This window comes from Alosa pseudoharengus, unplaced genomic scaffold, assembly GCF_046254945.1.
Source record: "Alosa pseudoharengus isolate Yale_2024_CS ecotype anadromous, Long Island Sound unplaced genomic scaffold, YU_APseudo_1.1 YU_APseudo_1.1_scf_10, whole genome shotgun sequence".
In the NCBI taxonomy this organism is placed as follows: Eukaryota; Metazoa; Chordata; class Actinopteri; order Clupeiformes; family Clupeidae; genus Alosa; species Alosa pseudoharengus.
Window position 1 is genome coordinate 22,444,116 of NW_027468565.1, and position 15,646 is coordinate 22,459,761.

The following is a 15,646-nucleotide window of genomic DNA, read 5'->3' on the forward strand; positions in this document are numbered from 1 at the left end:
TAGGTAAAGGCCAATCTGTTTTATATGCTGCCCTCAATGCTGCCTGGCACCATTGGTTAGCACAAACATGCGTGCTCACACACACACACTTTCTCTCTCTCTCTCTCTCTCTCTCTCTTTCTCTCATTTAGATTCATAGACACATAATCATACACACACTTTACAAACTTGGAATTGAATCAAGGCACTAACACAAATATGATATAAATATTAAAACATTTATTGTTATGAAGTATCATCATAAATTATCATTATTTTTCTTTCCTCATTATCTCCTCTGGCATCCTGCACACGAGGATGCAAAGGTTGATGGGATGTGATGCATGGTCTGCTTCATCCTATACACTGGGCGAGTGGGGCTCTGACAGCAGTCGAAATCCCGTGTCTTACTTTGAGAAGAGGCTGCCTTGGGTGCGAGGCAAGAACAAAACAAAACAACACAAGAAAACCAGAGCAGCCTCGTTTCACTGAGTGTGTTAGGGAGCGGAGCAAAAGCAGCCTTCACATCACAGAACACAAACACCCAGGGGAGATGGGCACAGTCCTAACGTCAGTCAACACTCACTCCCGTGAGGGAGGCAGTGTATGGCACAATTCAGAGAGGCGTACGGCATCTATACACCAACAGTGCAATTAGATTAATTATATGTGAATGTGTTTGACACTCTGTGTCTGCATATTTTTCTGTGTGTGTGTGTGTATGGATATGTGTTGGGTCTGGGGTATGTGTGTTTATGTGTGTCTATGGATATGTATTCGAATCTCAGTGTTTGGTGTACAAATCTGTGTGTGTGTGTGTGTGTGTGTGTGCGCATGCGCGCGCATGTGCATTTCTCAGCATTGCTCAGAGTTTGCTGTTCTGCTGGAACTGCGCCACCAATGCAAGCACCTGATCCGAGGCCGACACCGTTTTGTTCTGCAGGTAGGTGGCGCTGTTGGCTGCCGTCTCTGACAGGAAGTAGCGGTAGTTCACCATGATGCCACAGGAGTTGGCCAAGCCGCGCGGGCTGGCGTCGGCCTGCCAGTTCAGCCGCCACATGGTGGCGCCGTTCTGCAGGTGGAAGTTGGCCACAGGGTTGATGGCGTAGCCGCGACGCTTCTCGCCGTAGAGGTACCAGGCGCAGAGTCGCATCAGCGCCGGCTCCAGGGCGCGGGTCAGCCGCTCCGAGCGCGACCAGTCGCCGGTCGCCAGCAGCCGACGCAGGGCCTCCATCGCGGGGGGTCCGGGGCCCACGCCGGCCACCTCCTCCACCTCGCGCCACTCACACTCCGACAGCAGCTCGGTGACGCCGGCGCCGCCTCGGCCCTCCACCTTACGGCTGGGACCCAGCGTGCCCTGCAGCCAGGACGTGAAGCCCGGGATGGGAGACAGACTGGAGAACTGGGACATGTGTGGGAACTCACTCTGAAGAGGAGAGAGAGGGAGAGAGAGGGAGAGAAAGAGAGAGGAGTGAACCAATGGAGATATAAGCATGGAGAGAGAGAGAGAAGGAGTGAGCCGATGGGGATATAAGGACGGGGAGAGATGGAGTGAAGGGGGGTGAGAGAGGAAGAAAGAGAGATGGATACCGAGATGGAGGGTTGGAGAGATAAAGATGGAGATAGGGAGAGAGGGAGCCAAAGAGATAGAAAGAGAGAAAGAAAGAGTGAGAGAACGAAAGAGAACATTAGTTGTGGCCTTCACAACAAATGTGCTTGGTGAGGAACCTTGAGGACACCAGAAATGTGTGTGTGTGTGTGTGTGTGTGTGTGTGGTGTGTGTTAAACACTGACTGTTTAAAAGGAATGGCATGGGAGAAAAGGAGCTAACAGAGAGAGAAATGGATGACTAGAGGACTAGAAGATCAGGCTGGAAATGAGTCAGAGACGGAGAGGAGCAGGTGCACAACACACACACACACACACGCGCGCCCATGATGAGAGTGCGCACACACACACAAACATACACACAGGAGGCTAAGCTCTCATTAGAGCCCTGAGGGTGTGTGTTTTTCCACTTCTGCAGTAACCCAGAGAAACAGCTAAATAATAATAAAAAAAAAATCCACAAATCCTCCATGGATCCATCCTGCATCCATGAAACCGTGCAGATAATATACCACTGCTTCACAGAAAGATAACATCTTCTGCTTCCATATGCTTTTCCTTCTTTCTTTTTCTGACACATTTTCTGATTCATTCTTCCACCACCCCACTCTCAACTTCTTGAACATGTCCCTTTCTACGCCTTCCTGGCCCTCTGCTCCCCCCTCCCTCTTTTCCTCTATTTCTCTCTCTTTCTCACTCTCTCTCTCCTTATGCCACCCATTCTCTTCTGCTCCCTTTCTTTTTTCTTGATTTCTTACAGTAACCCCCCCCCCCCCCCCCCGCTCTCTCAGCGTCTGGAGTAGAGCTCACTTGTATTCCCCTCATCAGCGCTGGCTAATGGTGGACGTGAGGCCGTCCACGCTGCTTTGTTCTGAGCAAGGCGAGCTGGACGGTTTTGGACAGGCATCAGAGGAAAAGCCTTCTCTCGGCCCCCCAACAAACCAGACGTGTCAGGGCTGCCTGGGCCCGCAAGGCCGGAGGGGCTTAGTCCAACTTTCATGCCCCAGCACTCCTTCACTCCTTCACTCCTCTCTCTCTCTCTCTCTCTCTCTCTCTCTCTCTCTCTCTCTCTCTCTCTCTCTCTCTCTCTCTCTCTCTCTCTCTCTCTCTCTCTCTCTCTCTCTCTCTCTCTCTCTCTCTCTCTCTCTCTCTCTCTCTCTCTCTCTCTCTCTCTCAGACAGGCTGAGAGGGGGATCTGAGGATAGCCATGTCAGAAGGACGCTTCTCATTCATCAGTTCAATTTACTGTAAGGCCTTGGTCAGCAGGCTTAGCACAAGTCGTGGAGCTGAGAGACAGGCGAGAGAGAGGGGGATGGAGAGAGAGAGAGAAAGAGGGAGAGGGAGGGAGGGAAGGGAGAAGAAGACTAAAAAGCCCCCTTGAGTTTAATGCTGAAAGACAAGCGGACCCTCCTCCTTCCTCTTAAATCACAGCATGACCTTTTTTTCACTTCTTCACTCGTTCCTCTTTCCTCTCATCCATCCATCACTGCTGTGGTCCCTCGGTGTGAGTCACCTTCACCCTTTCCTTCTCTCGCTCCGCCCGTCCCCCAAGCGCACACACACACACACACACTCTCTCTCTCGTCTTTTTCACACTCTACTGACTCCACTTGCACTCTGTGACCTTGAACATCACACTATCTCCAGTGGCTGTCCGCTGAGGGATGGTGCTGAACTTTAGAGCAGAGGGGGCTCACTTCTCATCACCTTTCCAGCCTACAAACATCACTCGGAATGGAATACACTTGGTTTGTCTGACCGATAAAAACACACGTCAGTATAGGAAACACAATGGGAGACCTTTACCGGATATGACCAACAACAAGCTAAAACAACAGTCAGATATTATGTTCACCCTTAAAATATTAAATTTCCATATATGATTATAGTAGCCACAACTCCTCTGTAAACATGAACAGAAATGGGCATTATTAGGCATCCTGCGGGCCCTACTCTAGAAGGAAATTAATGTAAACATCACCACAGACTTGATACAGGATAAAGCATCTGCAAAGGTAGGCTATTTGAATACAGCTATTTTTCCACTGCAAACCCCAGTGTCCATCCACTCATAAGCCTTGATGACTGACTCCCCCACAGCACACCCAACATCAGTCGACTCTCTCTACTCTTGTGGATTTTATATCAAGGGCGACATGGAGCACTAGTATCAATCCAGAATCAAAGTGCTGATCTTGGGGAAAAGAGACAGAGAGAGAGAGAGAGAGAGAGACAGAGAGAGACCAATCAGCAGTGAGGACAGTGAGTTTGCCTTCATGACAGAAGCCTGCCTGTGCCTGATCCCTGAATGGCGTCCATCAGGGAGGGAGTCCTCCATGCCCCTGAGAGTGAGCTCTTCTGTTGTGCTTTTATTTTATCTTCATTAGGATTTTATTTTTATAAGTGGAAGCACAGCTGTCCAACACAGCAGCTTTTTTTTTTCTCAAACCACTTTCTGTGTCCCCCAGCCCCCTTGCGCTCTCTCACTCTCTCGCTCTCTCTCTCTCTCTCTCTCTCGCTCACTCACTCACTCACTCACAAATAATGCCCCTCTGCTCTCTCACAATAAGATTGGAGGTGACAGCTGCAATTTCATCATTTCATTTCATATTCTCTCTCTCTTTCTCTTCCCACATTATCCCTCTCCTTTACTCACTCTCTTTCTGTATTTGTCGTCTTCACAACGCCTCCCAGCATTCCATTTTTTGTCCCCATCACTTACACACACACACACACACACACACACACACACACACACACACACACACACACACACACACACACACACACACACACACACACACACACACACACACACACACACACACACAGACACACACACACACACACTCTCTCTTACATTTGTAATAACCGGAGCTGGCAAGCCAAAATTAAGAGTAAACATTGGGCTTACATGCTAACCATCAGGAACACCAAAATACAACCGCTTACTGATCTTTTTAAAGAACATGAAGAAAGGAAGAAAGAAAGAAAGAAAGAAAGAAAGAAAGAAAGAAAGAATGAAAGAAAGAACAAAAGAAAGACAGAAAGAAAGGGCCCATCTATTCTATACCATTCCCTCAGGATCCACCCAGCTCAGCCAGCGTTGAGCTCAGCACCAGAGCCGTGTTTGCACACCGCTCTGAAGAGGGGCTGAGTGCACATAAGGAAATGCTACTGGGGGAGTTGGAGAAGGTCAGCTAAGAAAAGCAAGTGGATTGAGCAGACCCTTGCGTGATCGACAATGGGATAAAACAAACTCTAGAGCAGATAACACCAGCTGGCCGCTGCTCAACAGCGCACACACACACACACACACACACACACACACACACACACACACACACACACACACACACACACACACACACACACACACACACACACACACACACACACACACACACACACACACACACACACACACACACAATTTGGGGCTAACAGAGTTCCCATCACTAAGCATTACCCGACAAAACTAGCATTTGCAAACTAACTTAACAAGGCCAGGAAAGGCCGGAGGGGATACAGTTAAACTATCCGCCCAGGAAAAGACCCTGCAGACCTTTGGCTGTTGAGGAAAAATCAGTGTGGAGAGAGCTGGCTTAAGAGCCAGTTTTGGTGCACTCTCTGGCAATAGACTGAAATGAAGGGAGACGGGGGAGGAGAGGAAAGACAGAGATAAAGTGAGAGAGAGAGAGAGAGAGAGAGAGAGAGAGCGATAGAAGGAAGTGCTGGTGGGCTGAAGGCCTTCTGGCCTGAGTGGGTGAGTGAGTGTGCACCCCTGTTCTCTTACCCGCTAGCCAGCACAGGCGAGTGGCAGATCAGCTCCTGCGTTGGCTGTGTACAAGGGCCCTAAGGACACTGAGACGGGCCCACACACACATACGCACACACACACACACACACACACACACACACACACACACACACACACACACACACACACACACACACACACACACACACACACACACACACACACACACACACACACACACACACACACACACACACACACACACACACACACACACACACACACACACACACACACACACACACACACACACACACACACACACACACACACACACACACACACACACACACACACACAAGCAGCAGCTGGACATCCCTGAAGCTTTTGTGATGGTAATGAGGGTAGGGGTCTGTTAAAGGGCAGTGAGTTCTATTCTTTTTCTTTCCTTTCCTGTCTCTCTCTCTTACTAATACACACACACACACAGGCACACACGCGCGCGCGCGCGCACACGCACACGCACACGCACACGCACACGCACACGCACACGCACACGCACACGCACACGCACACGCACACGCACACGCACACACACACACACACACACACACACACAAAACACTTAGGGCTTCTTAGCATCACTGGACATCACTGGACTGGGACGTAACAATCACCTCCATCACCTTGGAGTTGTCTGCGCGTATTTGTGTGGGTGACTGAGGCGGAGAGGCTGAGAGGGTGAGTCAAAGACAGACAGGCGGGAGGGTGGGGGACGGAACAAATACACCAAAGAGACACAGATGAAGAGAGAAAGATGAACAAATAAATATGTGTGTATTACTGTACAGTGCAAATATGTAAAAAGTTAAGGGAGTGGGATGTGACAGGAACCCGCAACACTGGGTCAATTATCTAAAGTGACAGGGACCCGCAACACTGGGTCAATTTGTTTCTCATGTGGTCATGCCCCCACAGCTCCATCACCGTCTCCAATGTGCGAGTTGGTGTATTGCACAGAAAGAGAGAGTAGAGAGTATGTGTATTTCAACGGTATCATGGTGTAATGTCACTGTGTGAGTTGGTGTATTGCACAGAAAGACAGATGTAGAGTGTATGTGTATTTCAACGGTATCATGGTGTAATGTCACTGTGTGAGTTGGTGTATTGCACAGAAAGAGAGATGTAGAGTGTATGTGTATTTCAACGGTATCACGGTGTAATGTCACTGTGTGAGTTGGTGTATTGCACAGAAAGAGAGATGTAGAGTGTATGTGTATTTCAACGGTATTACGGTGTAATGTCACTGTGTGAGTTGGTGTATTGCACAGAAAGAGAGATGTAGAGTGTATGTGTATTTCAACGGTATTACGGTGTAATGTCACTGTGTGAGTTGGTGTATTGCAAGTAGGTGTGCAGTGGCAGCAGTGCTGGATTCTCTGCCCCCTCACCTGTAGCTCGCGCACCACCCTCTTGATGAGGTAGTTGCCCAGCTCCACGCCCTGCAGGCCAGGCTGGGTGGAGGAGATGGAGTAGAAGATGGCGGCATGGATCTTACTCGCGTCCTCCTCCGCATCCACCGTGGCCAAATCTCGCACTATCGACTGAGAAAGAGGAGGAAGAGGGGGAGGTAGAGGAGGAGAAGAGGAGCGGGAAAAAGGAAAGAAAGAATGAAGAGAAAGCAGAAAGGAGGAAGGACAGAATGAAAAACTTTCTACAACTGATTGGAAATGGAAATGGAAGCGGAAATCATTCACAGTCTTGTCCTAGAGGACATGGCAATTGGCCACTGGGTACACTGCGCTGAAATCCTCAGCAGCTGAGGTGTCTTCCTTGCAGGCAGCTGAACACATCCTCCACACGGAATAACAACTCTCAAAGGGGATTTCTTTTCATGTGCTTACATGTCTTGGCAATGCTGTGAGCCACAAAAAAAAATCCTTAGCACCTAATGATAGTAAAGTGGCGCAGCAGGGCTTGTATACCGCAACCAACATTTTGTATTCTGTAAGTCCACTCAAAAGGAAGTAGTCTAATATTGCATAATAGTTCAAGTTTCTCTCACCGCTAACTTAAAGGAACCATATGTAAGATTGTGGCCAAAACTGGTACTGCAATCACTTTCAAAATACCGTAGAGCGGTGTATCCCCTCCCCCTCCCCCCTGACTCGAGGTTGCCAACCCGGATGCCGAAACACAACTGACTTTGTGATTAGTAGATAGGTAGAGGGTGGCGCAACAGGCCAAAACACAACATGACATGACAAAACACAACATCAACATCAGTTGAGGGCTGCAACTTCACTTTTTAAATGGCAATATCCTGGCCAGACTACTGTTGTCAGTGATATAAGTATTTGAAGTGAACATGATTTCTTAATGTCTAGTGACATATCAGGGCCATTTTATGATTAATTGAAATACATTTCTTACATACAGTTCCTTTAAGTAGTCTTTGTAAGTTCGAGAACGAATTTTGAACACAGACACTTTAAAGTAAATGGATGGGGAGGAATGGTGAGAGGATGAGCAGAGAAAGGGAAAAGGTACCCGGATGGGTTTTTTTCGAAACATTTTCTAATGGCCCTGATACAGACCAGAAGTGGTTGGAAAACATTTTGGCTGATTTATATATACTGTATGTATATATAGATTATATAGATTTAGCCATTATAGTCTTAATTATGTGTTCTTCCATGCGGTCGCTATCTGGAGGGTCTGGTCTCCTGCCCTGGTTCGATACCTGGATGTTGTTGGAGATCTCCTCCGTGAGGGCCACGTGCAGCACCACCAGAGGCTCTCCGGGCATGGAGGCGTGGGTGAAGGTGTAGCAGCGACGGTAAGGCCCCACCCTGCGCTGAATGTCCATCCAGTTACGCACCGGATGCACAGCCTCATACCTTCAGCATACAAAACACACACACACACGAACACACACACACACACACACACACACACACACATTAGAGTTTGTTTTGTATAAAGGTGTAAGAAAGGATGCAAGTTGGATCTTGGCTGAGAGTGTGATGTTCATGTAAGAGAGGACAACACTGTGTAGTGTGTCTCACACCTGAAGACAAAAGCTACTAGCAGATTTCGGGTTTTCAGTATCCTTAACAGCATATTTGTCTCCAATGCATGAGGTTGCTGGTTTGGCCCTCATGCTTCATATAGTACACACGTGTTTGAGTGCAAGTTGCTACTTTTCCTCTTGCTGCATGTCTACCACATGTATGATGAGTCTGATAGTGGTGTGTGTGTGTGTGTGTTAGAGTGACCCCTCACTGGCTGATCTTCTGCAGGAGCGCACACGGTGACTGCCACGTGATCCTCTCCAGCTTCAGGAGTCCGACGGAGAACCACTCTGACAGAAGCCCCTTCAGTGCGCCATTCAAGTCCTGCAGGGGGCGACACCCACACAAGAGACATCAAGAACAAACAAACCAAATAACACACGCTATGTTCTTTCCTCCTGCAGCAGCAGCAGCAGCAGCAACTACAACAAATGCAGAACCAAAAGAATGACTGAAAGGCACATAAAACAGCACAGGATAAAACACTTCAATTGGTGGCCAGCCCACAAGCACAGCTTTTATCTTATTAAAGAATGTGCCACTTCATTTAATCATATCAGACCTAAAGCAGGACTAAGGGAAGGTAAACAGTCCTCTTAAGGAGGACGGATTATTTATAGGCGAGTGTTTGGGCAAGGCTTTATTTGTCTATTTATTTATTTATTTACACTCCCACCAAATATTGCGCTCTCTGCTATCGGTGAGTGGCATTTTAATGCCTTCTAAGCCTCTTATTGCTTTCCAGTTCCTTGCTGTTTTGTGTAGGTGTTTTGTCGGCATTTCTGGATGCAGGTGTGTAGTTGGGCTCCTCTGAGTGGTGTGTGTGTGTGTGTGTGTGTGTGTGTGTGTGTGTGTGTGTGTGTGTGTGCTCTTTTTGATGTGGAGCTTGTGCAATTATGTCTGATCTCTGTACAACAGGTAAGCGCCTGCTCTCATGTGTGAATGTGTGCTTGCTTCTAGGTGTGTGCGGTGTGCACACATATGCATATGTCTGTGTGTGTGTGTGTGTGTTTATTTGCTAGCTGATTTCATCAGTGCTGAGGCAGAGCGTCCTCCTCCACCTGAAGGCTGTAGACCACAGCAATAAGCGCAGTGCCATTTCAAAAACACATCGCACCACCCAGCGTGACACACACTGCCCTCATAAACACAGAGCGCCCAGACCAAACAAACAAGCGAGGCAGACGTGCTCTCGCTTCGGAAAACCAGCTATATATCATACACCATACACACACATACTAAAAATAAACACACACACACACACATACACTGAGGAAGTTTGTTCCAGTGCTCCTTTCCTTCTTTTTTGTGGAGCTGTTAAACTAGCTTGCCTCACCCAGCAAGGACACGTCGACCTGCCGTCAAGAGCCCAACTCAACTCCAAATCCCCCACGGCTGGCTCTCAGCCAAGCCCAGCCCAGCACAACACAACACAACACGGCCCAGCCCCGCACAACACAACACAACACAACACGGCCCAGCCCCGCACAACACAACACAACACAACACGGCCCAGCCCCGCACAACACAACACGCCCCAGCCCAGCACAACGCAACACAACACGCCCCAGCCCCGCACAACACAACACAACACAACACAACACGGCCCAGCCACGCACAACACAACACGGCCCAGTCCAGCGCTGGGTCTTCTGGTTCCCCTGCTCCCCTTGACAGGCAGCTCCTGCATCCAGCCCCACTCTCCTGACAGGCCCCCCTCTTACTAACACCATGTACCTGTGAGCCCGGCCATAAATCATTTCCCCACCGCTGGAACCGATTAATCCACTGTAATTCACCTAATGTAACGCTGATGCATTGCTGCGACTGGATCCCACGCCTCGTGTTAAACTTCAGGGCAACTGACAGCACTTAAAAATTCTGCGCCCGTACACATTTTTTTTTCTCTCTCTCTCTCTCCTCTCCCCCTGCTGTTTGCTTATACGGCTGAATTTCTTGCCGGGATGGCGCGGACGTAAGGTACCATCACCTCAGGGCGAAGCGGGAGAAAAAATATATATATATATACAGAAAAACTGCTCTGCTTTCAAATTTGTTTTAAAATGTTGAGTCTGTGAGAGTTAGTGTGAGATGAGAGTCTCTGTGAATTTATGTGAGTGTGTCTGTGTGTGTGTGTGTGTGTGTGTGTGTGTGTGTGTGTGTGTGTGTTCCTGTGTGTGTGCGTGTGTGTGTGCGTGTGTGTGTTGAAACACATGATGAAACAGCAAGGAGCAGAAGAACAGAAGAATATGTATGTGTGTGCTCCTCTGTGCTAAGGAGGTGAATAATGACTCGCAGCAGATAAATCAACACTGAAGGCTTGCCAGTGATGATGACGAGCAAACACCAAAGCCCTGGCCAACACCGAGCGAATGGAACCCCTCCGCCAGATAACGCACCGTGTCCACACATAAAAGCCTCTGGGCCAGAGGCACCTCGCTCGGTGGCGCTCACGCACGTAGCAAAGGAACGAGGGCGGCCGCTGCCGTTTCAGCTCTCACGGCTGATCAAAAGCTTTGAGACGCAGGCGTTGGGGTCGTCTCTGAGCTGAGAGGTTTGGGGCTGGGGTAGGTGATCAACATGTGAAAGAATCAAAGGGCCGGTAGATTGAAGTGTAACACGCAACCCCCTTTGAGCCTTGGGCATGGGTAGGAGGAGAATAAAAAGATTTGAAAATTAAATAAAAATATTCACAAACTCATATTCATTTTCTCCCTCTAGGAATGCATTTCAGGGAAGGACATTTCATCACCTGACAATCGGTCATGCTACTTACAACACTGCCCCACAGAGAAGAGGCCCATTTACCTTTAGGCTAATTAAAAACAATTAAAACTCCCTCACAAGCTAGCATATTTTTTTCCCTGAGCGCCGCTGTAGCAGGCAGCTCACTGCTCCGAGTTAGTGTGTGCTTCACCTCACTGTGTGTTCACTTTGTGCTGTGTGTGTTTCACTAATTCACGGACTGGGATAAATGCAGAGGCCAAATTTCCCTCACGGGATACTTATACTTACTTACTTATCAGGTTCATAATGGCCTACTACATCATGGTAATTCCTATGCTCCACCTACAGCTTAAACTTTGCTAAAACACTGAGTGTATGAAGAAAGGGTCTGAACTGTCAGGAATCATCAGGATGCACTCTTTCAGACACAAGCAGATTTTCAAGCCAAAGACTCTGGGAACAGTTGATGTGTTAAAGAGCTTAAGCATCCCCTCAGATCCACTACAAGAGGAAAAACGACGCAAAAATGCAGTAGAGTGAAGAAAAGCTAAATGGAAAGAAGAACAAATCGATCCACAAACTGAAGGATCAATATGACGGTGAAGCGCGAACTGACAGGCTGGCATGCATTTATTTCAGCCTTGAACGAAGCAGATGGGCCTTACCTCAGTAATTTTTCAGTAGCCACTCACAGTCGTACTATCACACTACAGTCGCATTACCCCTTTCCCTTCAATATATGTGTGTCACTTCCCATCATATCATTCACAATTCCTTTTTTAAATTAGGCCTTTTCACACCGATTCTCCTTTTGCTGACTACGAGGATATGGTGTGTGTCTGAGGTGTGAAGTTTGCAGCACTGAGTACCGTCATCTCAGATATGCAAAACCGTTTCAGATATGCAATATTTAGATCATGCTGTGGCTCCCTCTACCTTACATCTATTAGAAAACTGATGCCAGAACAGATTTCTAACAGAGAAAAAAATGATGTTGATATAGATTTGTCCTTGTACTAATTTACTTTTAGAGGACACTAGTTCAGATTGCTCTCTATGACAATGAGCCGATGTCCCATCTCTTTGCCCTCCCTGTCCTAAACTGACTAAATGCACAGTGAATTCACATAATTAGCAGACAGTTCTTGGTAACTCTGATACTCTGTACACAATCGTTATCCCTCCACTATGTTCAACTGCAGTATGTTTACGAACACTGTATTATGTGTACGAAGGCAAGGGCATCTATATCTTTAATGCTTCCTGATTGGTTATACAAGTGCTGATATATAGCTGAGAGTACAGATGGGATTTAGCTCACAGCATCTACTTCAATATCAGCTATGGGGAATGTTATGTCAGACAGGACAGCTGAAAATATTCTACAGAAATATTGTATTGTATATATAAGTATTGTTTACACTTACATAACTTAAGATTCTGTGATTTCTGTGATTTGTAAACTGAAAGATTTAACTTGAAAAAGAACAGCAACTAGTGAGAGACAGCCCTTGTACTACAAATCAAGCCTACTTCAATGTCCATATACACATTAATGCATACTTGTGGTATATGAGTGTAAACAGATATACTCAGATTTTTTTACAGACAGCTTATTTATAAAGATAAATAAAATATTTATTGTAAATGATTAAACTTTGTTTTGAATGTCTTAAAACATATAGGCCTAGTCTATCTAGGCTTTCAAAATCATGTGGGCTACTGCGAGTCATTCCAAGCACTGCAAAATGCACATCCTCATTGCATAGCCTGACTCCTATTTCAAACCATACCCAATTATGGCAAAATTGAATATGGAAAATGTAATCTATCTAGTCACACCAAACTCAATAAAGCAAATAGAAATGCAATGCCCCAGGCACTCTGTACTGACGAGATATTAGGTCTGAGGGGCATGGGGGCGACAGGTGCCCAAATACGTGCTCTCCGAGGGGGATGAGCGGAGATATTATACGGGGGAAAAGAGCTGGAGCAGCAGGATGTAAACTAATAGATTCCTCCTCCATGTCGCTACTAATCCATAAAGAGGCCAAATAATAACTGCAGGCGGAGAACCTGGGGGAAATACAGTATGTGACGCTGAGCAAGCGCTTCTTAATTGATGACCAATTAGATTTTCAGACTAAAGCAATACCTGTGCCCATGCCTCTGCCACTCTATCACTGCAGTGTTCTAAACCAACACCACCAGAGATGGTGCAGAACTTCAGCAGTGCTCTAAAGCCATGTGGACCAAATAAATACATGCCTTAATAAACACCATACAGTCAGGACTGTTAGCAAATGTTGCACATTTACAGTGATCTGGCATATGGGAGCGAACAAAACTACCTCTGCAATATCTTAGACTTAATCAAAAAAAGCCCTCAATGAATGTGTTATTTGTCAATACAGTGAACAGAGGAAAATGAATAGGACTTAACAAATAGCATAAGCTACATGGATAAGAGACATCTTTTATATCAATTGAAACTATAAAAAGACCAGTGTCTCTGTGAGGTCACACACAGTGAGAAGTAGGCCAAAGGTTGTTGTGTCTATTTTGAACAGCAGGGCTGCAATTTCAAATGCATCAGATATTAACTGTTTAAAAATTACTTGTACATTACAGGTCTCCATGTTTGTAATAGCCTCCCTTATGTACTCGAATCAGGGGAGCTGCACTCATATTTTTAATGCTGGTTGAGATTAATTACTTATTAAACTATTTCCAGTGTTGGTTTACAGTCTTATTACAAAACGCGAAAGCCATCAAATATGACTATCGAGGGCCACCGTACAACAATGAACATAACACTATTTACCCTCAAATGTGGACTGTCGCTAGCTTTGGACGATGTTATTTCGATCACATCTGCTCGGAAGTCGACTAAAAACTTCACCCCACCCCCGATCCTACTTATGTGACTTAGTAATTGTCGGTACCGGGGAGTCAGACTGTAACGTAACCTGTCCTCCACTTGTAGTATAGTTGCTACGTCCCTTAGCTGCGTGTCAAGCAGTTTCGCTGCCAGCTCTGAAACGCTTTTGTGGTCCACTCCATATTCTTCTGACAGTCTTTCCAAAAACTCTACTCTCTGTTCCGTCTCTAAACTTCGGTAGAAATTCATAAATTCCACAGAATGTGATTCCGGGGGTGGTGGGAACTTGTCTCTGGTCTCATATGAGGGTAAAGGTGCAACAGTCTTTCGCAGTATTTCGTCCATATTTCTGACGAGGCCGTGGGATATGGTGGAAAACCATAGACGCGATGTTTGACAGTTCCCAACTGCGAATTTACAAGCTAATTCTGATAATGCTGGATGTCGCCAGACGCTGCTACAGCTGCGAAGTGGTCTTACTAAATACAGGGATATCATCGCACACTTCGAAAGTCTACTTCTACACAAAAATAAACCTGTCACTTGCGTGTGCGCGGCACACAGACATTAACACGAGTTATGAGCATTCGTTTCCGGTACATTCTTAAAGTGGCAGCAGCTTAATATCTAACTAATACGTAATAAACCTTAGAGAACATATGCCATATTTGTATTCATTTATTTATGTACCTTACGCTACATGCAGTAGTTAGGAAGAGACCAATACATAGAAGACTACTAATCCATCCTTACCCAACCACCATAGACCATCATACCCTATTCTAGGATTGATGCTATTTGACCTTTGCCTCAGATCGCTGATACAGGATAATGTTACATGACTAGTTGACATTTTAAACACACACACACAGGGTCAAATAGTTCATAAAGGAATACATCTAAAACATTTATACTCTTAATTCGTGTCTGATCATTTTATAACAATGATCAGTAATGTTACAAATTACAAACAATACTGAAACATTCATTGAAATGCCAACATGCAGGTCATGATTAAGTAGGCTAATGCAAAATGCATGTGTAAATCATTGAATATATGTGGATAGTAAACACATTTACGCATATTTTAGATAGATAGATAGGTAGATACAATTCACATAGGCTACCTCTTGGGTGTAGAAATGATCAAAGGCACTTAATTTGATATGCAACTCATTTTATTCCTTATTGACACTGCCAGTGGTGTGCACAGACTTCTTGAAAGGCGCAGGGGCGAGAAAACAAAAACGGCACTTATGTCACAACATGGGGTCCCAACCTCACCTAGAAGGTTATGATATGTCAAGCATGAGCCTGAAATGAGGGCCCACTTCAGAAAGATGGCAACTCAGCTAAGCTAGGGGGGTCCCCATGATGACTTCTTGCGGGTTTTGTGGAAAGAAATGGACAGATTGAGATTTACAAATATGACATAACCATCAACATATTTAAGGCATCTTGCTATGAAAAAAAAAAAATCCAATCAAGCATGATTATCACACGATTATCACATCAGGAACAGTGTTATTTGACTGAGGGACCTCATTCAGATATCAGGGGTGAATAACATAGCCCATCTGATTGAAGGGGCCCTATAGTATAAGTATATATACTCTT

General features: G+C 46.1%; 1 protein-coding gene across 1 annotated transcript; it reads right to left on the minus strand.

Moving 5' to 3' along the window:
- Positions 1-199: 199 nt before the first annotated feature.
- mlycd (malonyl-CoA decarboxylase) lies at positions 200-14,605 on the minus strand. The gene is made up of 5 exons (XM_076267613.1): positions 13,973-14,605; positions 8,633-8,745; positions 8,091-8,247; positions 6,799-6,951; positions 200-1,405 (listed from the first exon to the last, which is right to left on the minus strand). The coding sequence occupies exons 1-5, from the start codon at positions 14,525-14,527 to the stop codon at positions 845-847; spliced, it is 1,539 nt and encodes a 512-aa protein (XP_076123728.1). The 5' UTR covers positions 14,528-14,605; the 3' UTR covers positions 200-844.
- Between the last annotated feature and the right edge of the window lie 1,041 nt (positions 14,606-15,646).

What these genes read in the sequence shown, in the direction of transcription:
- mlycd (XM_076267613.1), bottom strand. Translation starts at nt 14,527, where the DNA reads ATGATATCCCTGTATTTAGTAAGACCACTTCGCAGCTGTAGCAGCGTC. An exon ending in CTCCTGCAGAAGATCAGCCA is followed by an intron (nt 8,248 to 8,632) that starts GTGAGGGGTCAC and finishes TGTATGCTGAAG; the next exon opens with GTATGAGGCTGTGCATCCGG. An exon ending in AGATCTCCAACAACATCCAG is followed by an intron (nt 6,952 to 8,090) that starts GTATCGAACCAG and finishes CCTCTTTCTCAG; the next exon opens with TCGATAGTGCGAGATTTGGC.